The 25163-nt window shown below is 52.1% G+C and overlaps 7 protein-coding genes and 1 non-coding gene across 8 annotated transcripts; 4 read left to right on the top strand and 4 right to left on the bottom strand.

Moving 5' to 3' along the window:
- Nucleotides 1-593: 593 nt before the first annotated feature.
- On the bottom strand, nt 594-1901 carry SMAC4_08612 (uncharacterized protein; the record flags this gene model as incomplete). Its single annotated transcript, XM_003345613.1, has 1 exon — nt 594-1901. The coding sequence occupies one exon, from the start codon at nt 1899-1901 to the stop codon at nt 594-596; it is 1308 nt and encodes a 435-aa protein (XP_003345661.1).
- Nucleotides 1902-2628: 727 nt separating this feature from the next.
- SMAC4_08613 (uncharacterized protein) lies at nt 2629-8041 on the bottom strand (the record flags this gene model as incomplete). Its single annotated transcript, XM_003345614.2, has 3 exons — nt 2629-2719; nt 2854-7060; nt 7123-8041. 3 exons carry the CDS (start codon nt 8039-8041, stop codon nt 2629-2631), a joined length of 5217 nt encoding a protein of 1738 aa, XP_003345662.2.
- Nucleotides 8042-9269: 1228 nt separating this feature from the next.
- On the top strand, nt 9270-10102 carry SMAC4_08614 (uncharacterized protein). Its single transcript, XM_003345616.3, has 3 exons — nt 9270-9437; nt 9572-9918; nt 9973-10102. Exons 1-3 carry the CDS (start codon nt 9375-9377, stop codon nt 10049-10051), a joined length of 489 nt encoding a protein of 162 aa, XP_003345664.3. The 5' UTR covers nt 9270-9374; the 3' UTR covers nt 10052-10102.
- Nucleotides 10103-10569: 467 nt separating this feature from the next.
- SMAC4_08616 (uncharacterized protein) lies at nt 10570-15803 on the top strand (the record flags this gene model as incomplete). Its single annotated transcript, XM_003345617.2, has 2 exons — nt 10570-11069; nt 11118-15803. The coding sequence occupies 2 exons, from the start codon at nt 10570-10572 to the stop codon at nt 15550-15552; spliced, it is 4935 nt and encodes a 1644-aa protein (XP_003345665.1). The 3' UTR covers nt 15553-15803.
- Nucleotides 15804-16185: 382 nt separating this feature from the next.
- On the bottom strand, nt 16186-16257 carry SMAC4_13899. The gene has a single exon. It is a non-coding gene; the product is annotated as a tRNA-Arg (tRNA).
- Nucleotides 16258-16569: 312 nt separating this feature from the next.
- SMAC4_08617 (uncharacterized protein) lies at nt 16570-18721 on the bottom strand. Its single transcript, XM_066090825.1, has 4 exons — nt 17182-18721; nt 16972-17021; nt 16877-16911; nt 16570-16768 (listed from the first exon to the last, which is right to left on the bottom strand). Exons 1-4 carry the CDS (start codon nt 18041-18043, stop codon nt 16729-16731), a joined length of 987 nt encoding a protein of 328 aa, XP_065947380.1. The 5' UTR covers nt 18044-18721; the 3' UTR covers nt 16570-16728.
- A 1121-nt stretch (nt 18722-19842) lies between these two features.
- Nucleotides 19843-21024, top strand: SMAC4_08618 (uncharacterized protein; the record flags this gene model as incomplete). The annotated part of the gene is made up of 1 exon (XM_003345619.1): nt 19843-21024. The coding sequence occupies one exon, from the start codon at nt 19843-19845 to the stop codon at nt 21022-21024; it is 1182 nt and encodes a 393-aa protein (XP_003345667.1).
- A 1526-nt stretch (nt 21025-22550) lies between these two features.
- Nucleotides 22551-24921, top strand: SMAC4_08619 (uncharacterized protein; the record flags this gene model as incomplete). Its single annotated transcript, XM_003345620.2, has 1 exon — nt 22551-24921. The coding sequence occupies one exon, from the start codon at nt 22551-22553 to the stop codon at nt 24615-24617; it is 2067 nt and encodes a 688-aa protein (XP_003345668.1). The 3' UTR covers nt 24618-24921.
- Between the last annotated feature and the right edge of the window lie 242 nt (nt 24922-25163).

The raw sequence follows: 25163 nt of genomic DNA on the forward strand, positions 1-25163 counted from the left end.
AAGAAGAAGCACGGCCGTAAAAGCGGGAGCAATCGTTGGGAGATTGAGACAGTGTAGAAAGATCAAGACAAGTAACCTATCTCCTTTATTTGCTTGCCATATTTGTTCAAGTCAGATGACTGTTCATCACCTTGTCTCTCCATGCCTCGTGCCTCCCTTTGCCTTGCCTTGTTATTATCTACTTACCCCGTGTGCCTTTGTATGAGAAGTAGCCATGCCAGAACAAACAAATCGCAATACATATAAACACGATGGAACGGGAATTAACGAAGACGGTGAGTGAGTGACAATGGAAATCGCTTCGTTTTTCTATGTCTTCTAACATAGGCCGTAGACATTTATCTACCTGAAAGACAATCCAGTCAGATAGATGCCTCTATGGTAGTCACTCAAGCAGTCCATAATCTGTGTTTCTCCCTAAAGTATGTATTCAACAAACGAAACAAACGAGCCACAATATGATTTCGCTCCATCATGCCGCAACATGAACAATGTTACAAATAATTAGTCTACCGGTACATGCTAACCCATACTTTACTCGCTGTCCTCTACCACTACACCTCAATTGTTAAGAGTTATACAAGCCACCTCAGCTAATCCCAATCCTCATCCTCCAGAAACTGATCCTCCTCCAAAAACTGAGCCTGTTCCAACAGAAAAAGTACTTCCTGCTCGCGAAGCGTACGATCACGATCCTGATGTTCTTCATCACTGTAACGGTAATAACCATCATCCGGGAAATCCCCTTGTAGCCAGTCCCATTGTTGCAACGGTTTTGCCTCTTGATTAACATCCTCCGGCTCTTCTTGATCAGCCTCCCCCAGCTCTGCTTGATCATCAGCCTCCCTCAGCTCTTGATCTTGACCAGGGCCAATGGAAGAGAGCTCTCCTTCCACTTCACACTCAACCTGAGCCTCAACATTCCGTTCTTCCTCTTGGAGCTCCATGTCATCCACCTTTGTTCCGCGCTCCTTGTCCTGGCCATCGGTCTCGGTCTCAATCTGTTGTTGGTGGCCGGAACCCTCTTTTGACTTTTCGGACTTTAAGTTTGAGGCTGTGGCGTGCTTCAAACAAGGTAGGGGCTTCTCAGTTTCGGTTTCAAGATCGAGGTCCAGGTCCTCCTCGGTGTCTTCGACGTCGGTTTGGGCTTGGGGAACCTCAATGTCCTGATCCTGATCCAGATCCAGCTCTGGCTTCTCGGCGTCGTCGTCATCCTCGGCGTCGGTCCTCCTACGAGGCCAAGACTGAAAGTTCCTCTGAAAATCAGACCCCCTAGCGCCCGCGACATACGTCCATGCCCACAATCCATTACCTTCAATCGTCCTCTCGGATCTGATGACTCCAATCTTCTCCAAAGCAGTCACTTTCTGGGTATGTGAGTCCTCGATTTCTGGTCTCGCGGTTTCCGGTTCCTCGGCTTCCGGTCTTGCGGTCGCTGGACTCCTAGCTTGGGGCTTCTCCCTCTGCTTCCTGTTCTTGTTTTCCTTCTTGCCGAAGTCCGACTCCTTAGCACCGGCGACATATGCCCATGCCCCCTTGATATTCCAGTTTGGCTCCTCTTGGTTCGGTAGCATCGGCACAATGTCGCGCTCATACCATGATGTAGACGTAGTCGCTGGAATGTCGTACTCTTCTGGGGCATCTTCCTGGAGGTCGTCCTCTACAGTTTCCTCTAGAGCTTCATCTGAAGGCGTCTGCACCTGAACTTGATGTCGCCCCTGCGATGCCTGTGATCCATGTTCACAGACAAAAGCATCATGTTCCATACCCTCGGAGTTTGCCCCGGAATCATTCCCAGCGTCTTCAACGTCCTGGTCGGTACACACGATAACAACATCTTTTTGCCTGACCGTGACCTTTTCCGTTCCATCCATATCCCTCAAAACATCTAAAACCTTCATTTTCCAACTCTTTTCCGACCCCGAGCCAGAGCCAGAGCCAGAGCCAGAGTCAAAGCCATAGTCAGAGTCAGAGTCACCCTACTGCCCCTGACTCGGATCTTGTGTTTTGCACTCCGGCTTCTTCTGAACCTCCGCTACGTCTTGAGGGTCGACAGACATCATCACCTCCTTCCCTTTTGCTTCCTTCTCCTTCCTTGTCTTATCAGAACAACCATACAAAGCACCCGACCCTCTCCAACTTCCAGACATAGTAGCAGGAGCAGAGACACTGCTCTTTTCGTGTCCACTCCCACTTGCAATTGCAGTTCCACTTCCACCAACCATTGGATACGTGATCACAGTAGTGTCCGGGACAGGAGCTTTCGGCATCGGATACGCATTTCCTCCTTGTGGTGGCAACGCTGGCGCTGGGTAATAGCCATCTTGCACTTGACCGAAAGGTATCTGTGGCACCTCGAATACCTCGTTTTCGGGGTTCATTGGAGGCGGCGGCATCTGGTACGGATTTGGAGATCGAAAGTGATCCGGGGATTCCTGATAATACGTTTGCGGGTTATAAATCTGGTGCGCTGGGTACATTGGTTGGGGTGCTTGGTATGCTTGCTGAGACGGGTAAAACTGGAGTGGTTGGTGTGTGGGCTGAGGGGGATACATCGGTTGTGAAGGATACATCGGCGCATTCGGTGGCATCTGTGACATCATTGCTGTCAGTCCCTGGTAGTTGTTGTTATGAAGAGTCGATTGCAGATGGATAGAGGGCTGTGTCAGGGGCATCGATTGCATCTGAGGCATTGGTGGTATATGGATCTGTGACGCGGCTGGCATCTTGGACAAAGTCAGTACATGGGAGCTCGATAGCAGTTGGGATATAGTTCGCACCTGGTATAACGGTGGCGCCTGGGATATCGTGTGAGGCATTGATGTTATCAGTGACATCAGCTGCTCCCAAGACCCTGTTGCCATTTGATGGATCAGTTGGGAAAGAGGCATAGGGGGCGCTTGGCCCTGGTACATTGGTTGCCACTGGCCTTGCGATGTAGGCATATGTGGTACCCAGGAAATCATCGGCTGCAACTGGTCCTGGGACATCATTGACCCCTGAGAGTACTGGGGCATCATCGGCCCCTGAGACTGCTGAGAGTACTGCCACTGGGACATCGGTTGCCCTTGAGCCTTGGACCCCTGAGCCTTGGACCTCTGAGCCTTGGACCCCTGAGACTTGGACCCTCCATGTCCCATTGACTTCGTCGGTAGCATATCAAGTGCCTGCCTTTTATTCCTCCGATAGTGGTAATAGGCCGCCACCGCTTCCGTCTCCGACTGGAACTGTCGCTGAGAATACGGGTATGGAGTTGATGTTGAAGGCTCCGCCAGGTACGCATGCCCTTGTTGGCGTTGTGGCTGTCCTTGCGGTCCTTGCGGTTGTGGTAGGAATGTTTTCGTCCTGGCGTGTACGTTGTTTATCCTCTCCTGCTTAACGACCTTTTTGGCTAACTGGGAAGTCTTGTTCTTGGGCTCGGCCGAAGGTCGTTGAAGTTGTTGCTGCGGTTGCGACGCGAGCTTGACACCAGCATCCGTGGCCGCAACCTCCCGTTGTTCTCCTTGTAGCTGTCCCTGCGGCCCTTGCCGGAATGTCTCTGCCCTGGCCTGCCCATGCGTTTTCCCCTCCTGGTTAATGGCATTCTTGGCTGCCTGGGGAGTCTTGTTCTTGGGCTGGAGCGAGGGAACTTGAAGTTGTGGTTGCGGTTGTGATGCGAGATTGCTCCCAACCTTGATGGTCTCAACCCTCATACTCCCAACTTCGTGATCCTCAACTCCCGGCTTCGAGCTTCCAGTCCACAGTCCATTACCTTTGTCCTTGCCCTTTCCATTGAGATTCGCTACCTTTGACATGGAACTAGAAATACCCCCATCCTGAATGTCTCGGCCGCTAGCAAAGCTGCTGGATTTGTCCATCCCTTCAACCCCCTCTCCACCCTTTACATCTCCATTGTATGCTTTAGGCACGTCACCCTTTGTCACCTCGCACATCACTCTAAGCGGTGGCGTTTGAAACTTCGACAATTCTTCCTTTAGCTTCTCTATTTCCTCCTTCAGCTTCTCCACTGACATCTCTTCCACCTTTGACACCGGCATCTTAGCTTTCTCCGCTGCCATCGTCGCTTCCACCGACGAAAAAGGATCCAAAGGAGGAGAAGGAGGCTTGTCCGATGCTGATTGGGCTGCTTCTTGGGTTCGTGATTGGCTCTCCACCTTCTTCGGCGGAGGTACTCCCACCTTGGGCACTTCCTTCGGCATCCCCAGTGAAGTTTCCAGAGGAGGAGGAGGTCTATCTGAGGGTGATTGAGACGGTGATCGAGTGTGTGATTGACTCTCTCCCTTCTCCGATACTTCCGGTAGAGTCGGCCGTACCCCAGGACCGGGTACCTCCCCCATTGGCATGTGTAGTGTCGGCAGTGAAGTCCGTGGAGATGGAGGTGATTGTGATCCCGAAGGTGATTTGGATCCGGAGATCTCCACAGCCTTGACAAGATCATCCTGGCGCATGGCGTCTTTCTTGGAGGACTCTTCCACAAGTTCAGCAATCTGTATTGTCTCAGCCAAAATCTCCGTATCTGGCTCTTCCATCTTGAGCTTTGACGTCTGGAGTAACAGTGATGAAGAGGGCAGTGTTCTGGCCGAGGTTTTGCTCTCAGCTTCAATGAAGGTTAAGCCGGAAACAATTGCGAGCTCTGCACCATTATCCTTTGCCTCAGACTTAGACTTCTCCGGCTTATCCCGCTGTGAACCAGCGCTGTGAAGTTCTGAAGAAGTTGGGCGAGAAGAAGAGGGAGCATGTGCTTCCGGCGGGGGTGGTACAGACGTGCTAGGGCACCAGTGTCTAAGATCGCGTATATGTCTGAAGAGGAGGTCATCCGAAGCAAAACTCTTGTTGCATGCAAGGCAACTGAATGATGGTACGGCTTTGACGTTGCTCCCAACCTCCTTCAACGTAGAGATAGAGCCAGAAGCAAAATCACCCCCGGATTTAACGCCCTTGTTCTCACCAGCCTTCTTATACACGGCCTTTGTCTCACCCTTCTTGCTCGAGCCGCCTTGTTGTGGAGCGGCAACACTCTCCATCTTCTTCGAATCTTGCTTCGTCGTCGTCTTCGTCTTTATCTTTGAGGATTCGCCCACTGACGCTGCTGTGGAAGCCCATCCATCCTGAAGACTTTGCAACGACGTTCGGACGTTGAGTACAGGTAGAACTAAATTCCTGTTCGTCCGCGAGGATGGCTTCTGTAGCAGTTGTTTGGATCGGCGGTGCCGCGCCTTCTTCTCGACCTTTGTCCACGGTTGCTCAGCACCAAAGGCCGTGTCTTCGTTTTTACACTGTTCGAGACCTTTGTCATTGTCTTCAAAAGCGGCCGGAGCTGCGGTAGTAACAGTCGCAGCGTTTGGCATTGGGGGCCTTGACTCAGTGGCGGGCGCAGCAGCTGAAAGAGCTTGACGTTTACCATTACCATCGGCCATGGTATCAGCACCAACCGCTGTAGATCGACCGCTTGAGCCAGAGGTAGAATCAGAAGTAGAACCGGCACTACCAGACTGGCTGTCCTCGTCCGTAAGCCATGTCCTATTTGCATCAGGCAATGGTATCGAGAAGGGACTACCCAAAGCAGCAGGGCCCGTGCCAGGGACCGGAGAAGTAGTCTTGGAGGGCAGCGGTGTAAGTGTTTGTGGTTGCTCCGGTCTTGTGGGTGTACGGAAGGACAGAGGTGATGGTAACGGAACAAACCCGTCATATCGAGTAGCGGGCTCCTGACATGCCTCCACCCCAGTTTGAGGAGAAAGGGTCCTAATATCAGTTAAGTCATCCGGAAAAGCCGGAGGAGTTACCGGACGGAAACCCTCCAGCACGCTCGCCAATTCCCTGGACTTGTCCCTGGCGCGCTGCATGTGCATAACTTTCCTGCTTTTACCCCCCTCCTCGTCCTCATACAGGTATTTCCCTTCCGGTACTTGTGTCCTCGAGTATCCCACTGCCGATGAGCTTTCCGTTCTCAAGGCCCCCTTCGCAGATTCTGTCGTTCTCGTAGTCGGCCGGCCAGAGGGCCCCGCTTCACCTTCCCCTGGCTTTATCAACTTCAACAACCGGTAGAGCGATCTAGGCCGCTGCGTCTCTTGCTGTTGCTGCTGTTCCATTGCCTTTGCTTCATCTTCCTTTGCTTTGAAGAATGAAAGATACTCCGCCACTACCGACGGATTGGAAGGTGGTTGTGCCTGTGGCTGTTCCTCTGCTTGATCCGGGTGTTCTACCACGGGTTCTGGCCGTGGTTTTGGTTCTGGATGCGATTGAGGTTGCGGTACGGAAGCGTCCTCAAGAGGAATGGAGGGCTTATTGGTCTTCCTTTTCTTGCGTTTAGACTTGCGTTTCTTCGCAGGCTGCTGCTGCTGCTGCTGTCCTTGCTCCTCCAGCTGATCACTTTTCTCAAGCTCTGCTTTAAGCTGTTCCAATTCCTTGAGCACTTCCTCTTGTTTCTGCTTCGATACCGTGATCGAATTCTCTCCAGACTCCAAAAGCGCATCCATAGAGTTTCGGGTTGATGATCCGCATGCACTTGAAGAATCGCCCGGCTTGTAAGCTTGGACACTTATTGATACAGCTGTTCCACTAGAACTAGACGGTTCTTCTTCGCTCTTTACTTCTATCTCGGTGAGAGCGAAAACTCGGAAGTTTTCCTCGCCTTGAGAAGACAGTCTCTTTGTTCCTGTGCCTTCCTGATCTGTTTCCTTCTTTCTCCGCAGCATATCAATAAAGTCTTGTACTCGTATTTCCATGTCTTCCTTCGGTAATGGGTGGATCACAACTTCGCCCGGGTGGTCAAGCCTGAGGAGACGATCAACCGTCGGGTCGATGGAGCCCGGCACGGAAACGGCTGCACGCTGTCCCGGCATCAGGGGCCAGAGGGTGGGCAGAAAAGGACCCCATCTGAAGTGTTGTCTTTGAGCGTCCTCGGTCGGAGGGTTGCCCTCTCCCCAGAATTTGCTGATCATCAACCCCAAAAGCCTGGGAGGAACGCCGATTGTTTCCAGGCTCAAAACTTTCGACTGGAGCTCGCTAGGTATCAGGAGAAGGAAGTTGAGCCATGTAGGGTCGAAGTAGGGGTAGCCTTCTGCAAATAATTGTCAGTTCGGGTGGAGAAATAGGATAAGATGAAGCTCTTCGAAGACTTACGCGGCATGCTCTCCTGCGATCCATAATACTTTCTCACCATGATCGTTAAACGTTCGATGGGAAATCGTCGACCGGCTGTTAGGTGTTCCAATACGGGCTTCAACATCCATTTGTAATACTCAACAGATTGCCCAGCATCCTTCATGTTGCCAGGTCCCAGGAGAGCCATGGTTTCCAGCTGTTGCTTGTCAAACAGGCCAGGGCGCCCAGTAGCTTCATCGAGATCTCTCATCATGGGCTTGCCACCATAATACCTGGTACAATCAAATTCCAGAGTGATGTTGTCCAAACGGGGGCCGTAGTTTTTGAGCCAATCCGTATCCACGGTAGGCCCAAACGGCGAGATGACGAGATGGAACCGACAAGTTCGGAGAAAGGTAGTTAGAAGGTCGGCCCGAAAGCGACGGCAGACGCGAAAGTAAGGGGAGAATGCGCTCAGTGTCTCGAAAGACTTGCTCTCCCAAACTTTTCGTTCTGTTCCCTGGATGAGCAGGGTGTGCTTTTGGACGGGATATAGGCCACTGCAGGTAGACAACCTGCTGAGGCAGACTGGTTTGTCCGCGCAGTGATTCTGGACAACGTAGTGGCAAATCCGCAAGGCAACATCTTTGTGCAAGCAAGAGTAACCCCGGTGGCCTTTGTGTGGAGATTTGGGCGAGTTCGGACGTGGTGTGGGACTTGCCTCTGCTCCAGTCGTCGGGATGCTTGGGGTGCATTGGGTGTGCGTGGAGGCCGCAAGGTCGTGGTCGTGGCCGTCGTCGTCACTTTTTCCCTCCTTGGGCTTGGAGGCTTGGGGGAACCGGGACCAGCAGACATCTAGAGTGCGGTCCCAAGGGGGCGGGACGGTGTCATTGTGTTTGGTCTGGCAGGTGTATTCGAAGTCAAGGTCTTTGTGGTAGTCTTCTAGGGTAGATTCCATGGCGAACGAATGATTGCTTGTTAGGTACGGATACAACAACAGTTCTAGCGAGTGTTGCTTGGCGTATGGATGATGGCTGTTGATGATGGTTGTTGATGATGGCTGTTGATGATGGCTGTTGATGATGGCTGTTGATGATGGCTGTTGATGATGACTGTTGAGGATGGATGCTGAATGATGGTTAGAGTTGGTGTTTGTCGAAGTGGTCCATGTGCGTGGTGTTGGTAGGCATGGATCAGGGCAAGTCATTGGTTTGCTCACTCATTCCTGCTGAGCAAAGGGTGCAGGGGCAGGTCAGGGCAAGAACCACCAACTCCTATGGTACCTGGTGATGTGAGTAGAGGCAGGTATTCCCAGCTGTTAATGTAGGTAGGTAGAAGGTGAGCTCCGGTGTTCCCCCATCATTGCACAGCTGAGTGCACTGAGGTAGTGACTCCGACTTGCATGGAGGTTGCTGCCCTCACCCTTGTCCATTTCTGGGAAGCACCCATCAAATATCCATATTCCCACGGGGAGGAGTCCAACTCGATTAACATTATTGCCTCATCCGACCTTTTCCTTCTCAGGTGAATGGGATGTAGACATTGCGGTCTCTGGTGTAGAGCCATCTGCTGGCTGAGCCTTCATCGTCCTGGGGCGGCATGTCACCAATATGGAAAGTAAAAAGCAGAACGATGGACCCAGACAATGTCACAGAGTCAAGTGGTATTGAACTGATTGAATGCTGATGACGACGGCGACGATGTTGATGATGGTGTTGATGGTGTTGAGGAATGAATCCAATCGGTTTGTGGCCGAATTACATAAGCCGTCGATAAGCGTGTGTCGTTCGTCCCGTTGTTTCCTTATCGATAACCCACCCCTGTACCAAATTTCTTAAGCGCGCTTTTGGCCCCTCCTCCGCCCCGTCAGCGCCATGTCATTGCTCCGCTGCGGCCATAATTGTTCCCATTCAGCACGTGCGTAGTGCCCAGGTGTTAATTGTTAGTGCATATGTACCTGCTCCTCTAGCTGGAGCTTATAGCGACGATGACCACTGTAGCCGTGGTAGCTCGGACGACTGTTCTAGGTGAAGCGGGATCCTTGTCGCGCCGTCAGGAGGCGTCTGGGGGATTCCCGTCGCTTCACCTGAATTGGTCATCCGGGCTTATTGGTGACATTCACAGGGCTGAGGTACTTTGAGACCATCTTGACGATTATATCTCCAACAATCTTTTCCCATCTTCTTTCTCAACCATCACCATCACCATCACCATCATCATCATCCCCAACAACACCACCACAACCCAAATCACCACCACAGCAGTTCGAAAACGGACAAAGACTGCCCACCATGTCTGTCACTACCCAGGTGCCCAAGGACTTTGACGCTGAGAATGCGGACAACTTTGAGGATGTAGGTCTTTTTCCTCAGCCCTCGTTTCTTTGCGATGCGCCGACATGCGACACATGCGACACAATACGACACAATGCGACACAATGCGCCAACCCACTCAACGACAACATGCTAACCGCTAACCCCCCATACAGATCGAGAAGCAGTTCGCTGTCAAGGCCGTCCAGCAGATGGCGACCTACTGGGCCATTCTCGAAAAGGTGCCCGGCTCCAAGCTGCGCCTCACCAAGATGGACGACGACATCTACGAGCACCTCAAGAAGGACTTCCCCGACTTCGACCCCGCCGAGCCCATCAACGAGGACGAGATGAAGAGCAAGACCGGCAAGGAGAAATGGCGCAACTTCATGATGGTCTACGACAAGAAGATTGACGACTACAACTTTGGCACCCTGTTGAGGGCCTCCCCCAAGACCGAGTACGGCGAGAAGGAGACCATCTTTGTGCCGCGCATGCAGTTTTATGCCGTCGAGATTGCGAGGTATTTATTGTCCGACTTCTTGGGGGAAAAGAAGGCATGCTGACAGACTTATAGAAACCGCGCCGGCCTCAACGACTGGGTTTACGAGGAGGCCGAAAAGGAGAGGAAGAAGGCCAAGGGCAGCAGCGCATAGGATACCATCGATCGAGCGAATACAAAGTGATTTTCCGTTAAACATATTGCGACGACTTGTCCATCATGCCCTCGTGGGCCCATGTTGTGGTGCAAAACTAGGGCGGGAATGGGAAGACAGAAAGGTGAGCGCCATTAAATGAGAGAACGCCAAACTAAAAAACCAATTGCCACAGTCTTCAATCCCATTTCAATCGGAACGCATCAGTCAGATTTCATCTCAACCCAGACTGTGCTTCCTATTGTTCTCGGTTACCCCTGAGCCCACCCACCACTTTGGCTCAACACAACAATAGCAAGCAACGCCAAACAAAGACCTTCACAAAGCTACACATCTCTCCCTTCGCATCCTATTGACACATATACCAAACCTCGAAATGGCCATCCTATTATACCATCGAATGTCCGAATTACTACCACTTCCTCTAAAAGAGCGGCCATCTTTCAATCTTGGACTTTTTCCACCATGACCTGGTCAAACTGATAGACAGTCAACACCCACTGTCCAAATCACTCAAGATGATCAGTCACAAACACGAAAAGGGCGAGAGCTCTTCCACCACGGACGAGGCCATCACAGTCCAGCTTCCGGCTCACGACCAACCAGCAGCCCCGAAGCCCATGAGGTCGTCCTTCAAGAACCTCTTTGCATTCACCCGCCCAACCCATGTCTGGCTCATCGTCTCCGCACTCTGCGGCTCAGCCGTCGTCGGTGCTGGACGAACCGCCTATGCCATCCTTCTCGGCAAGATCTTCCAGGTCTGCACCTCTTACGGCGCCGGAGAGATTACCGCAGCCGAGAATCTTCATCAGACCTCTCAATGGTGTCTTTACATGTTCCTTCTCGGACTCGGCATGTGGGTGTTTTGCAGCATTGATGTTGCCCTTTGGGTTGTTGCCGGCGAGTTGCGCGCAAAGACTACCAGGGAGACTCTGTATTCAACTCTTCTTGGTAGAAGTGCGGCGTGGTTTGATTTGAGAGAGCATGGCATGTCTAGTTTGTTGACTGCTATTCAAACGTATGTTCTTTCTTCTCCATACTGCAACATAGTACTGACACCCTGCAGACAAACCCGCGAACTCCAACTCGGCACATCCCAAGTCCTCGGCTTCCTAGTCTGCGATCTTCTCGTCTTCGCCTCCTGCATCATCGTTGCCCTCTACTACTCATACCAGCTGACACTTGTCATGCTCTCCACCGCTCTGCCTTCTGCCCTTATCCTTTGGCTCATCGCCCGCTTCCTCGACCCTGCCATCGCCGGTCAAAAGCACGAACTTGCCGAGGCCGCCAAACATGCCACCGCTGCCACGACCGCCATTGATCTCGTCAAAGCCTACAATGCCGCCGACCACGAGTCCTTCAACTTCATCTCGGCTGTCAAGAGGTCTTCGAAGTACTACACTCGTCAGGTCCTCTGTAACTGTGGACAAATGAGCTACATCAAGCTATGGATGATGTCTCTCTTCGTCTTGGGGTTCTACTTCGCCGTGGTGCTCGTCAACAAGGGTGACCTCACCCCCGGAAACGCCCTAACAACATTCTACTGCGCCCTCATCGCTTTCCAATCCATCGAAACCCTCGGTCCTCAATGGCTTATCCTAGCTAAAGGAATGGCAGCCGGTCAATCCCTTCAAGACCTTGTTCGCCAGATTGATCCCGGTCAGACCAACACCTCTCAAGAGTCTGGCATTCGCCCACCGACCTGCCACGGCGACATTTCCTTGTCAAACATATCCTTCGCCTACCCGTCCTCTCCCAATAACTTGGTCCTCCAACCTTCATCCTTCCACTTCCCATCCGGCTCCCTAACCTTCATCGTCGGCCGTTCGGGCTCAGGTAAATCCACCCTCGGTAACTTACTCGTTCGCTTCTACGAGCCTTTGACAGGCCAAATCGTGGTTGATGGGCAACCCATTACTCAACTTGATCTGCAGTGGATCAGACAAAACATCACCTTGATCCAGCAATCCAGCGTTCTGTTCAACGATAGTCTATTCCAGAACGTTGCCTTTGGCGGATACCAACCTGACCAAGTCACGATGGAAGACGTCAAAGAAGCCTGTTCCATGGCTTTGCTACAGACTACTATTGCTGGAATGCCTCAAGGCTTAGACACGCAGATCGGACCTGGTGGTTATGCCCTTTCCGGTGGCCAGCGTCAGCGGTTGGCGTTGGCAAGGGCCAAGATTCGTGATCCGCCCGTATTGATTCTTGATGAGATCACTTCCGGGTTGGATCCTGTGTCTAGAGGTCTGATCATGGATGCTATTCGCATTTGGAGGAGGGGCAAGACGACGATTATCATCACACATGAGGTGGGATGTATCGGGGAGGGTGAGATGGTTTATGTCATGGAGGATGGAAGGGTTGTTCAGCAAGGATATGGAAAGCAGTTGAGGGAGGAGAGGGAGGGGTTGTTTGCTGGGCTTGTTGCTTCTGCTGATCATGATGATGTTGATCATGGAGAGCATGCCGATGACATTGACGAAGAGGAAGACGACGAAGAAAGCGATCTGGAAGACATCGATGAGGGCGAAGAGTACTCCGAGGAAGAGGTGATCGAAGAAGCAACCTACGTGCAACTCGCCCGCGGCCTGAGTCTTCGCTCAAACAGGGGAAGCTCCGTCTTCCCTCGATTAACCTTCGGCTTCGACCTCCACCCCTCCGCCACCACAGACAACAGACCCTCGCGACCAACTTCACGCAGATTCAGTTCCGGCAGAATCCCCATCCATCACCTCCATCCATACGCCACCAAGCCCAATCGCATCCGCGAGCCCTCCCCTCTTTCCCGCAGAAACAGCAACTCCTCCATCGAACTCATCACCCAAACCGGTCTCTCAGTCAAAACCGCCCGCGTGCCTAACGCCCGGCGGGCTCAGCATCCTGATCCAACCAAGGTGATTGAAACGCAAGTGGTTAACAGTAGCATGGACTCTTTCGAGCTCTTCTTTCTCGAGAAACTGGCCAACAAGAAACAGCGGGCCAAATTCCACAAGAATCGAAGAAATAGCATGGCGTCTATCGCTTCGGCTACTTCCAACTCATCAAACCCTACCTCTACCCAGGCAGCCAATTTGAACAAGAAGGTCCACTCCGTCAACAACCGTCTTCCTTCTTTGTCCGCAATTCTCCGCACTGTCTATCCCACTCTCGACCTGCGCACCAAGGCCGAGCTTCTCCTCGGTCTCATCCTCTGCCTAATAGTCGCCGGCGCCAACCCCGCCTTCTCCTTCATCTTCGCCCAACTGCTTTCCTCATTCTGGTCCACGCCCTCCGCGCGTCTCGCCGCAGGCTCCAAATGGGCTGGCATCCTAGCAGCCGTAGCCATCATCGACTCCCTGGCGACTTTTGGCTCCTACTACTTTTTGGAGCGCGTAGCAACAAAATGGGTAACCACCCTGCGATCCGAAGCCATCACGCGCATTCTGGCACAACCAAAGTCATGGTTCGATAAGTCCTCCCACAGCCCAGCCAAGATCGTCGCGTGCTTGGATAGAAACGCAGAAGAGATGCGCAAGTTGGTCGGCATGTTCGTCCCCATCCTCGTTACCGTATCCACGATGATAGTCGTGGCGATAACCTGGGCGTTGACCATACAATGGGATTTAACGCTCGTTACACTCGCTGGTCTACCGGCTGCTGTTATTGCTGGGAGAGTAAATGCTTTGATGAGCGATAAATGGGAGTCGAGGTGCGATACTGCTGCCCTTGGCATGGGTCAAATCCTCACTGAAACGTTCAATAACCTCAAGATCGTCCGCGCTTTGACACTCGAATCCTTTTTCACCCAAAAGTACACCGCAAAGATCAACACCACTTACGCACTGGGCCTAAAGAGGGCATCCTACATCGGCATCTTCTTGGGCCTCAACCAGTCCATCGCTTATTACTTGACGGCTCTAATCTTTTATTACGGCGCAAAGATATTATCGCAAGATCGCGCTTCTGTGACGGATTTGCTGAGGGTTATCAATTTGATCTTGTTCAGTCTGGGGACGTGTGTTAATATGTTGGCCAACATACCGCAGACAGCGGCGGCGAAGGCTACCGCCACCCAAATGCTTTATTTTGTTAACCTCTCATATGAGGGGGGTCACGAATCTGGGTCTGGGTCTGCTTCTGGGTCTGGCTCGCAGGGGAGGCAGCGTTTATCTAACCCCTTACCCATCGCAATGCGAAACCTGCGCTTCGCATACCCCAGTGCGCCAGAGACGTTGGTCCTGCGCAATCTCAACCTGACTATCGAAAAAGGCAGCTGCACAGCTATCGTCGGGTCATCAGGCTGCGGGAAGTCAACCGTCGCTTCTCTTCTCCTTAACCTCTATCCGCCCCTTCCTTCAACTTCCACTTCTAGCTTCGACGACGACCATGACAACGGGTGTTCGTTGACATACAACTCCCTCCCCCCCTCACAAATCCACACCCCCTCCCTCCGCTCTAGCATAGCTTACATCCCCCAACACCCTTTTCTTTTACCTACCACCCTCCGCGAAAACATCCTCTACGGACTTCCCGACTCTTCACCTCTCCGCCTCTCTTCTTCTTCATCCGAGGCTACCAACGCCCTGCACCGCGCCGCTCAAATGGCCTCCATCCACGACTTCATCATCTCTTTACCCCAAGGCTACGACACCATCGTCGGCGAGGGCTCCGGTCTGCAGCTTTCCGGAGGACAAGCCCAACGTATCTCCATCGCTCGCGCCCTTGTTCGCAGTCCAAAGGTGATCGTAGCCGATGAACCCACCGCTAGTCTAGATGCCGAAGGCGCGGAAGCTGTACGGGAGGTGTTTGCTAGACTGGTGCATGGTAATCGCAACAATCGGACCGGGACTGGAAGCGGGAGCGGGATGGAGGGCATGAAGGGAGATGGCATCAAGGAGGGCATGAAAGAGGGAGGAGAAAAGGGGATGGCGATAGTGGTGGTTACTCATTCTAAGGAAATGATGAGGATTGCGGATCGGGTGGTGATGATTGAGAATGGGGCGGTTATTGAGGAAGGGCCGTTTGAGGAGTTGAGGGCGAGGAAGGGGAACGGGAACGGGAACGGGAACGGGCACTGGGGAAGGTTTGCGGGAATGGTTAGTGGGGGGGCTTGGGATGGTGGTGTTGATGATGATGATGATGATGATGATGATTCTTCTCCTGACCGTGGTTTTGAGCAAGATCATCGAAGTCATCGGAGGAACGCAACTCTTGGTACTATCAGCTCTGACTTTGGCGGACAGAATCTGGGGGAGTCTTCGGGCTCTGCGCAGTATGGATATGGAACGGGAAGCGGAAGTGGAAGGTGGCAGGATGAAGATGGAGTCAGCGATTTGAGTGATGAGCAGAAGCCCAAGCCTGAAACCGGAAATGGCGGCAGTACAACTACTGCTGCGGGTACAGGCACAGGTGTAAGGGTGAACGAAGAGGCCCTGCAGAGGTTGGAGGGTACATCCCCTGATTCAACTTCTGGAACTTCCGACAACCAGTCGCCTTCTCCGGAGAGAGAGAGGTAGAGGCGGGAGGACGGAGAGGAGTACTTGGGGTTGGAGGTTTGACTAAGGTAAGCTTCCCTTCCTGAGATTATGGGCTCCTGATATGAAAAGGGGGAATAGTAAGGGATGGGATGTATATACGAATTTCCTAGTTCCTTTGCCCTTCTGTTCTTGCTGTTCTCATCTTTCAGTTTCGTATATATCTTCTTACCTTAGGAAGCTGTGTTCTCGCAGATTACTTCTTCATTTACACCTTCAAACAGACAACATATCAACGGAAACTTCAAATTTGACAAGATAACATGAGGCGTGACCAGTCAATGAACTGTGGATGGATGTGACCATGTAGGTGTTGAAGCCAGAAACATACAAGATGCACGCGCAGTGCCGGTGTTGAAACATTCCATTGCTGTGTCTGTCTATACGTCAAACAAAGTTGAATTGACAGACAAGAGATACAAGACACAAAGATGAAACAGAGGGATGATATGGAAGATCCTAACGGGATTATTTGGCACCCAAAAAGAATGGAAAGTAGATATTCAAAACCAAAGAGCTTAGTTATCTCATGAGAGAGAGGCAATTAGTGTAGTGTAGATATAAAATGAAATGGAAAAAGGAAAAAAAGTCAAAAGAACTCAATTTTCAGTATCACGATCCACCCAGGGGTCGAACCTGGAACCTCCTGATTCGTAGTCAGACGCTCTGCCATTGAGCCAGCGGACCTTGTTGTTGTTAAAGTTTTTCTTCCCGTCTTCGTCTTATCGCTGCTGGTATGATCCTGGTGGTAGTGTGGATGTTGCAGACTTTGTGAAAAACTGCTTTTGTCTTGGTGGAGTAAGTCTGATCTGCGCTAATTGTTAGTGGTCCATAGTGGAGATGCATCTGGCGGAACAGGTGGATTCGGCCGGAGTCCGGGGCCCACTTCGGAGCCGGAAGCCGGGTGGACTACGGAGGAGGTGCGGACTGCATATTTCCTTTCCAAAATGCTTGCAAACAGCCATATGTAGACTATTCCACTACTTGCAATTATACTCGAAGATTCTTATTCTGGCGATGCCATAATTTCAAGTGCGAGAGCAACAGCAAAAACAAGAACGAGTCCGAAATCTACAGTGTGCAATAGAATTCCTCGCTAGATTATTTGAGATCGTCATCTTGAGCGCGGTAATATGAGAATATGCGTCGAAGGCCTGGCTAGTCAAAGCTAGTAGCCGGCAGAATTACATCCGTGAACCTGTCGTCAGAAAGTCAGTTGCTTCAATGCTCGAAAGGACCCGTCCACTATTCAGGGAGGGCAGAAAGGAAGAAAGAACAGGGATGAGAAGGAACCGGGAGATCATACCCGGGCCATATCCTCGGTCCTGGAACGACGTATTCCTGTTTTTGTACAGCTGTCAGCAAGTTGAACTATTTTACCATAGGTAGCTGGAAACTTACCGTTCGATTCTCGTTTTCCTCCGAGTAGATGTCAATGAAGATATCCGGATCTATCCCTCACAACCTTCCCGTTAGCCAATTTTCCATTCCATAAAGTCATTTTTCATCCCACTATGTACCGTGTCCAGCTTTTCCCCCTTCATTTTCAGCCCAATCCGTTTTTTTCTTATCACTCTTCCTACTGAAGTCAAAGTGAAAGATCCGACTTACCATCATCCCTATAACCCCCCGGGAACTTAACCCAGTACTCATCCGGCGGCAGTACTCTATCTTCTCCCCCATTCACACCTCCATTTTTGATATCCAAATGCGCACACTCAACATAAAACTGCGGCTTCCCCGCAACATGCAAGCTCAAAATCTCATGTCTAACCAAATACCTCCCACTCTTCAACCCCCGCGGCACCACGACTTCCCACCGATTTTCCCCATCCCCATCCCACTTTTGGAACCGTTTCTGATACCAAGTTCCTTCTGCTAGGTTCGGTCCACCTAATAATGCTGCCTCCCAGATTTTGAACCATTTCGTTTTGGGTAAGTTGACGGTTGTGCAGTCGTTGTCTGGGCAAGGGGAAAGCCAAACGGACATTGGCCCCACCGGGTGAAGCCAGTAGTAGTAGATGGCTGTTAGGTTGGAGCCGAGCAACAAAGAGATGTAGTGGGAGGGGTCATTGGGGGGTGAAAGGCCAGGGGAGTTACAGGCTATGTAAGGGGAGGTGGGGGAGAAGAGAGGGTCTATGGAGGCGTAGGAGCGTTGGGGGATGCCCATTTCAGCTGGTTGGGAGAGTTGGAGGGGACCGAGGGGGGAGTTTGGGTCGTAGCTTAGATAGGAGTGGTTAGTCGGTCGTTGTTTGAGCTGTGTTTTAACGGGAGGAAGGGCAGAGGACGGGGGAAGTGACGCAAACGGGTCAAGGGGAGGTGATGCTGGGAGCGAAGAGAATGAAGTGGGAAAGGTACGAAGGGGGGGTTTGAAGGATGTCGGGGCATGGACCGGTGACGTGCGAGTTGTGTGAACAGGGCCGGTAGAGGCTGAGAAGGTAGGTGATAACTTACCCCGGATACCAAACATCATCAACCGTGTAATTAGCTAGTCCGCCGTGAGCCGAGACGAGGGCCGGTCCGGGGCCGGAACCGTACCCAAAGCCGGAGAACGGCGCCGCCAAGAGTGTTGCCAAGAGCAAAGGGAACATGCCGGGAACTTTCATGCTCCGGAGAACTATGTGCGAGGTAGCAACATTGAAGATTTGGGGTTGGATTGGCTTTTTGTTTGACATGTTGTACGTCCAAACTTCCTCGATATAGCATGCATGTGGCTATCATGACGGAGTTACAGCCGAGAGGCAGATGCAATAACTGTTACTCGATCATGTGCCGCCTTGAAACAGCGATACATATGGGGACCGCATATGAAGGAGCGGGTGAAGAGTGGTAAGGCTGGTTACTGGTGGCTCTGAGATGGCAGATTGTCCACCAATGTGAGGACTGGTTCACTTGAGAAATTGCTGTTTCCGGGCTTGGAAGTGAAAGCAGTATGGTGTTCCGCGTGAGTCTGATGCCCGTGTAATCTGTAGATGTTTTATGTAGATGAACATGATTGGAAATGGAAGGGTGCCGTGGCATATGGTTGTTGCTCAACTCCCCTGCTTGGAGGACGGCTACCCGGCTTGATGCTTTTTGGGCATCAAATGAGGCAACTTTCTGGGAATGCTCGTCTTCATTTGGTATGTTGACACCCAAATGATGTTCAGGGAAATCACCATTGATGGAGAGACACAAAGACCACGATGTATCCCGTCTAAGATCGACATACCCCAGGTTTGCCATGTGGCATTGGAGGACCTCTGCCCGGGGTTCTTTTCAGCCTCTTCGGTACTTGTGGCAGATTGTAACCCTCCGGCAGAAGGCGATGCGACAAAGGGAGAGCTTTGATGGAGTGAGCCTTGCGTCGCCGTGAAAGGTTAAGTTTCTGGCCCAGTCGGACCAATGGCTTCAGGGTCCTTTGTGCGGATCCCATGCTTTTGCAAGAACCATCGAGGGAATGTAATTAAGTGATTCAAAGTTTGTAATAAAGGAATGGAGCTTGGAGCTGTAGATGATGAAAAGAACTTGCTTGGCCCTTAACCACCAGGTTCATGACAACTTTCCACGTAAACAAAGAATTTTATGTACAAGGAGTTGGAAACTTGATCCATTTCCCCGGAAAATATCAAGCCAATCAACGCCCGTCTCCAAGTTCGGTGTTCCTGAAGCCGCACCTGCATTCGGCAGTAGAGTGCCATATCAGCCGGCACGAATCGGAGTTTCAAACTGGCATCCGGCGAAGGATAAGAGATCTACTGTAATGTTTGATCTTCCCTGCGACGCCAAATATCCATATTAGCCTACTTTGGCATTGAGATCACACGCCTGGCGATCATGCGAATCGCCTCCACGCACTTCTTCTCATCCATAGTGCCAAGCGATTTCTTGTATGGCAATGTCCGACAGCCGCCTTAGCAAGCACTTGCTTGAACACTGCCTCAACTTGACAGCAACGCTCATGGATATGGTAGCCAGGCCCCTTGTGCAAAGAAGCTGCGGGGAAAGTTCCATGCCAGAGAACATGGCGATTTCTCCGGGCCTCAGTAGATTGAACCAGGGCTGTCTGCAACACTGCGTTTCCAATGAGGCGGATTACCATGCCTTGACCGGATGCGTATGCTTCGGGCAAGAAAGTGCATCCGAAGGATCTTGCCCAGGAACACGGTAACTTTACCGTTTCCTAACACGACGTCCTCGGCAGATGGAAAACCATATAAGACAAGACGGCACTTGCAGATTCATGAAGTCAGAAACACTCGTCTCCCACCCACACACCTCATCACAGTCATCATGGTCCACCTCACTTCCGCCCTTTTGCTCACCAGCGCGGCCTTCGCCGTCGCCGCCCCAGCCTCCCAGCTCTTTGAGCGCCAGTGCTCTGTCGCCGGCAGCTACCCCACCGCCGCTGTATCCAAGCTTCCCGACCCCTTCACCACCGCGGGCGGGCAGAAGATCACCACCAAGGCCGAGTTTGACTGCCGCAAGGCCGAGATCTCCAAGATCCTCCAACAATACGAGCTAGGCACCTACCCTGGCAAGCCCGACAAGGTCGAAGGTTCACTCTCGGGCAACACTCTAACGGTGCGTATCACCGTCGGTAGCCAGACGGTATCCTTCTCCGCTTCGATCAAGAAACCTTCCGGAAGCGGCCCCTTCCCCGCCATCATCGGCATCGGCGGCTCTTCCATTCCAATCCCCAGCAACGTGGCCTCCATTACCTTCCCCAACGATGACTTCGCGCAACAATCCGGCGGCTCCTCACGCGGCAAGGGCAAGTTCTACACCTTGTTCGGCAGCTCGCACTCCGCGGGCGCTTTGACAGCCTGGGCATGGGGCGTAGACCGCCTAGTCGACGCGCTCGAACAAGTCCAGTCCTCCTCGGGCATTGACCCCAAGCGCCTGGGCGTGACAGGGTGCAGCCGCAACGGCAAGGGCGCATTTTTGGCGGGAGCACTAGTGGATCGCATCGCCCTGACCATTCCTCAGGAATCCGGCTCAGGAGGCGCCGCCTGCTGGCGCATCAGCGACTCCGAGAAATCCTCAGGCAAAAACATCCAGACCGCCAACCAAATCGTCGGCGAAAACGTCTGGTTCTCGCCCAACTTCAACACCTACACCCGGCAGGTGACCAACATCCCGGCCGACCACCACATGCTTGCAGCGCTGACGGTGCCACGCGGGTTGATCGCGTTCGAGAACGACATCGACTGGCTGGGCCCTGTGGCTACGACGGGGTGCATGCAAGCGGGCAGGCTGATCTACAAGGCGTATGGGGTGCCGAATAATATGGGCTTTTCGCTGGTTGGAGGACATTCCCATTGCCAGTTCCCGAGTAATCAGCAGAGCGAATTGACGAGCTATATCAATTATTTCTTGCTTAATAGCGGGACGGCGCCCGGGGCGGTGGAGAGGAGCACGGCCAAGGTAGACTTGAAGAGTTGGGCGCCTTGGGATGTTCCTACTTTGTCGTAGGTGTGTCACAAGGGAAGTTGAGGTGTAACGGGAGGTTGTGGGTTGCGGTTTGGATCGGCTTCGAAAAGGTTCTCGTCTCGGAGATTTTCCTTCGGTTGTGGTTGTAGGGCGTGCCTGTGTCTCCTTTCTTGTATGTCGCGTATCGGTAGCACCATCTTGTCGTCCTATAAAGCCAGACAAAGTCGCAAACGAAGTGACGGGTTTTAACGAGAAGGACAGTTTGACGTCGTGATACAGCATGTGCCAAGTCGAGAATAACACATTCTGTGTCAACGATAGTGTAACTTCTGTGCCAACGATAGTGTAACTTCTGTGCCAACGATAGTGTAAACAATACGGGAAAGTGTTGTTGACAAGGAGAAAAAAGAGGACAAGACCGAAGCTCGGAAATGTTCCGCTGAAGATGGAGAACATCGGCCTTCCATGCCGGTGATCGGCCCGCTGCTTGCAGTGGAGCTGGGAATACCCGGAGTTAACATGTGTGTGGGGAAATTGCAGGGTTACAGTGGCTGCGTCTGTTAGTGTCTTCTGTGTCTCCACGTGTCAGTGCGCTTACACTATCAATTTTCTCCCCTCTGCAGGGGAACTACTGACCACTGCAAAAAACATCGACACCAGCCATGGATTTGTCAAACTCTCACCCTTTGCCCTTCCGTGATCCATCTTCACCCCATTTCGATTCCTGGTGTATGATCATCCACGTTGACATTGGCCAGTTACAGTACATCCAAAGGCCAAACGAGTACCGACCTGATGGTAGCCCCGGATATCGAACCCATTCTCTATCTCTCCACCATCTTGTTACTCCATCAAAACATCACTACAACAATGCATCAACACATCAACACATCATCAAACGGTATCTCGGCATTCAACCATGCGGTGGACCTGTTGATCGCTTAACCGATAACCATCGATAACCTGCGGTTAACCTTTGTTTAGTTAACAAAAGGTTGACCGTGCAGCGTTACATGGCGTCTATCATCACAAGCTATCATTGCCAATTCTTTTGCCCATACCCGTCGTATCAAGTCTTGGCTTTGGGGAATGCCTGCAAGTGCAAAATATAACTTCTCCGAAGCTTCTGCTTCGCTTCGGTTGAAGAAGAAAAGGGCTTTGTTCCTTTTTGTTTCCGGATTTATTGCCGGACTCCAGCCGGAGGGGGGACTCCTCCCGCAACCTCTTAGATCCGCGATATCGCCAATCTTGGATCCATCTATCTCCCTCTCGTTCTCTCTTTCTCTCTTCTGTTTCAGAGCTTTCGGTCCTAGGCTCTGGTCTGGTTGACCGCCTTGAAAAGTCTTCCAACATATTTCCTTTCTTTCATGGCATGCTTCCAAAGTTGATGTCTTGTTGACGGTTTTCCCCTTTTCTTTTTCTTATTAGAGAAAAAAAGCTCGTTTCGACCTCCGACAAAACAAAGTTGCTTGGCAAAAACAAGCACCGAGGTTGATGCAGTCGACCTGTCGAAGACTCCCAATTCGATATAGAGCATCAACATCAACATCAGCAGCAGCATCAGTAAAATGGCAAATCCTGCGCCTGAACGCAAACCCACGGCCACGGCCCCGGATACGGCACCTCCATCATGGCGCTCCGAAGATAACCGATCTCCCGTGCTCGCACCACACGTCGTCAAAGTCCCAGGTCCGGGTCCGGGTCCGGGTACCTCAACCTCAACCTCCAATCGTCACAACAACAACCAAACCCAAATACCAGACGCCAACACGGAAATCACCCATCTGTACCTAACCTTCTCCATCCAACCACCCTCGGCCAACACCACCCTCCGCTCCTCCTCATTGCCATCGACCACCGAAAATGTCCCACCACAACCACCAAACCTCAAACCCTTCACCAACCCCCTCCTCTGGCCCCGCTCCCTAAAGTTAACAATGCTCACCCTCTCCTGCATCGCCACCTTTCTCACAGCCTACACAGCAGGCGCCTACTCGCCTCCCCAGCTCCTTTTATTACAAACCCTCTCCCACGCACACAGCTCAACGGCAATCCTAGGCGGAATCTCAACCTTCTGTCTCGGCTTCGCCCTAGCACCCATGGTCCTAGCCCCCTTCTCGGAAATGAACGGTCGCTACCCCGTTTTCGTTGTCGCAGGCGTGGTATTCGTCATTTTCCAAGCCGTCTGTGGCGTCGTCGACACTTTGGAGGGGATGCTCATCGCGCGCTTTTTTCTCGGCGTGGGCGCAAGTGTCTTTTCGACGATGGTGGGAGGAGTGATAGCTGATATATGGACGAAAGAAGAAAGAAATACGCCGATGGCGCTTTTTAGTGGGGCGGTGTTGATGGGGACTGGGGCGGGGCCGTTGGTTAGTGCTGTTATGACGCAGCGCTGGGGGACTTCTATGGATGAGGAGACGGGACAAGAAGTGGTGGTGGAGGGATATGGAGCGAGGTGGAGGTGGATTTTTTGGCATCAAGTCATTTTGGGGGCGGCGCTGATGGCGGCGTTGGTGCTGCTGTTTAGGGAGAGTCGGGGGAGTGTGTTGTTGAGTAGGAAGGCGAGGGCGTTGAATCAGTGGTATGAGGAGCTGGAAGGGGAAGGGTGGTTTGGGGTTTGGGTTGATGAGATGGGTCAAAGTGGGTTGGTGGATGAGACTGGCGATGGTAACGGGGTGGACGAGGAAAAGGCTTCAACCACCGGAACGAAAACACTCAGGCGCATCCGCTGGAAAGTCAAAGAAGACGAAGAACGCTCTTCCCTCACCAACATGATCGGCACCTCCGTCTTTCGACCCTTCCACCTCCTCTTCACAGAGCCCGTCGTCTTCTTCTTTTCCCTCTGGGCCGCCTTTGCTTGGGGAGTCCTCTACCTCACCTTTGGTTCTATTCCGCTTGTGTTTCGTCGACAGTACGGTTGGAATATCGAGCAAGCTGGACGAGTCTTTGTCGCTATGATCGTTGGCGCCATACTCGCGACGGCTATTGGGATCTGGCAAGAGAAGATGTTGCATCATCCTAAGTGGAAAGCTGCTCCTGCTGTCGCCCCTGATACTCTGGCCACCACCACCACCAGCAGCTCATCTTCGTCGTCATCAGCCTCAGACACTGAAAACCCCAACGCCCTTCCTTGCTCCGAACCCAAATCCACCCCCTCCCCTAACTCCTCTTCATCCTCCACCTTCCCCTGGCCCTTTCTCAGATCTCACTTCCCCACCACCTCCCCAGAATCCCGCCTTTACTTCACCTGCCTAACCTCCACTTTACTCCCAATCGGCCTTTTCATCTTCGGCTTCACCGCTCGCCCATTGATCCACTGGATCGCGCCCACCATCGGAATCGGCATCGCCACCATGGGTATTCTTTCCGTTTATTTAGCGGTATTCAATTACTTGGCAGATACGTACCATCGATATGCGAGCTCGGCGCTGGCGGCGCAGAGTTTTTGTAGGAATATTCTGGGCGGGGTTTTCCCGTTGGTTACGGCGCCGTTGTTTAATAATTTGGGGGAACGAAAGGCGACGGCTATTTTGGGTGGTGTGGCGGTTGGGTTGACGGCTGTGCCGTGGGTGTTGGTTTGGTGTGGGAGTTGGGTGAGGGGACGGAGTAGGTTTGCTAGGGAATTGGAGGGGTGACTGAGGTTTGGAGTTTGGACTAGGATGCTGATGGGATCTGTTGGTGGGGAGTGGGAGATGGGGGATGAGGTCAAGTGTGTGGAAAGAATGAGGGAGTTACTTGGTGGTGGATATACCCTTTGGTAGATGACATCGGATGGAGTACGAGGATCAAGAGCGGTGATTGTGAATGTGTCAGGTTGTAAGAACCGGTTGAGAGGAAAGCACGAGACACGAACATATGAGCACGATACAAACGTCATAACATAAAATAATGTATATAAACCCCTCGACAAATATCAAGGTCCGGTCGATGTGAGCGGTCACGGTTGAATCTGGCCATTTCATGGTCTCTATTCTTTTCCCCTCCGTGCTTATGTTAAGTCCTTGATTATCTTGATGTCAAAGGTGTTCATCCGGTCCTTTTGTCACTTCCGAACCACTGGGATTCGAGAACCAGGGTTAGGGTGACAGATTCGCCTGGTTACACTTACGCCATTCGTGACGACCAGTGGCCGGGCAGCAAGGGAACTTCTGTTTCAGAACTTCATGATCATATGTCGACAT

This window comes from Sordaria macrospora, chromosome 6 (assembly GCF_033870435.1).
Source record: "Sordaria macrospora chromosome 6, complete sequence".
Lineage (NCBI taxonomy): Eukaryota > Fungi > Ascomycota > Sordariomycetes > Sordariales > Sordariaceae > Sordaria > Sordaria macrospora.

What these genes read in the sequence shown, in the direction of transcription:
- SMAC4_08614 (XM_003345616.3), top strand. Translation starts at nt 9,375, where the DNA reads ATGTCTGTCACTACCCAGGTGCCCAAGGACTTTGACGCTGAGAATGCG. An exon ending in ATGCGGACAACTTTGAGGAT is followed by an intron (nt 9,438 to 9,571) that starts GTAGGTCTTTTT and finishes CCCCCCATACAG; the next exon opens with ATCGAGAAGCAGTTCGCTGT. An exon ending in TATGCCGTCGAGATTGCGAG is followed by an intron (nt 9,919 to 9,972) that starts GTATTTATTGTC and finishes ACAGACTTATAG; the next exon opens with AAACCGCGCCGGCCTCAACG.
- SMAC4_08617 (XM_066090825.1), bottom strand. Translation starts at nt 18,043, where the DNA reads ATGATGTTTGGTATCCGGGGTAAGTTATCACCTACCTTCTCAGCCTCT. An exon ending in GGGGGGTTATAGGGATGATG is followed by an intron (nt 17,022 to 17,181) that starts GTAAGTCGGATC and finishes TGTGAGGGATAG; the next exon opens with ATCCGGATATCTTCATTGAC. An exon ending in AGGAAAACGAGAATCGAACG is followed by an intron (nt 16,912 to 16,971) that starts GTAAGTTTCCAG and finishes GTACAAAAACAG; the next exon opens with GAATACGTCGTTCCAGGACC.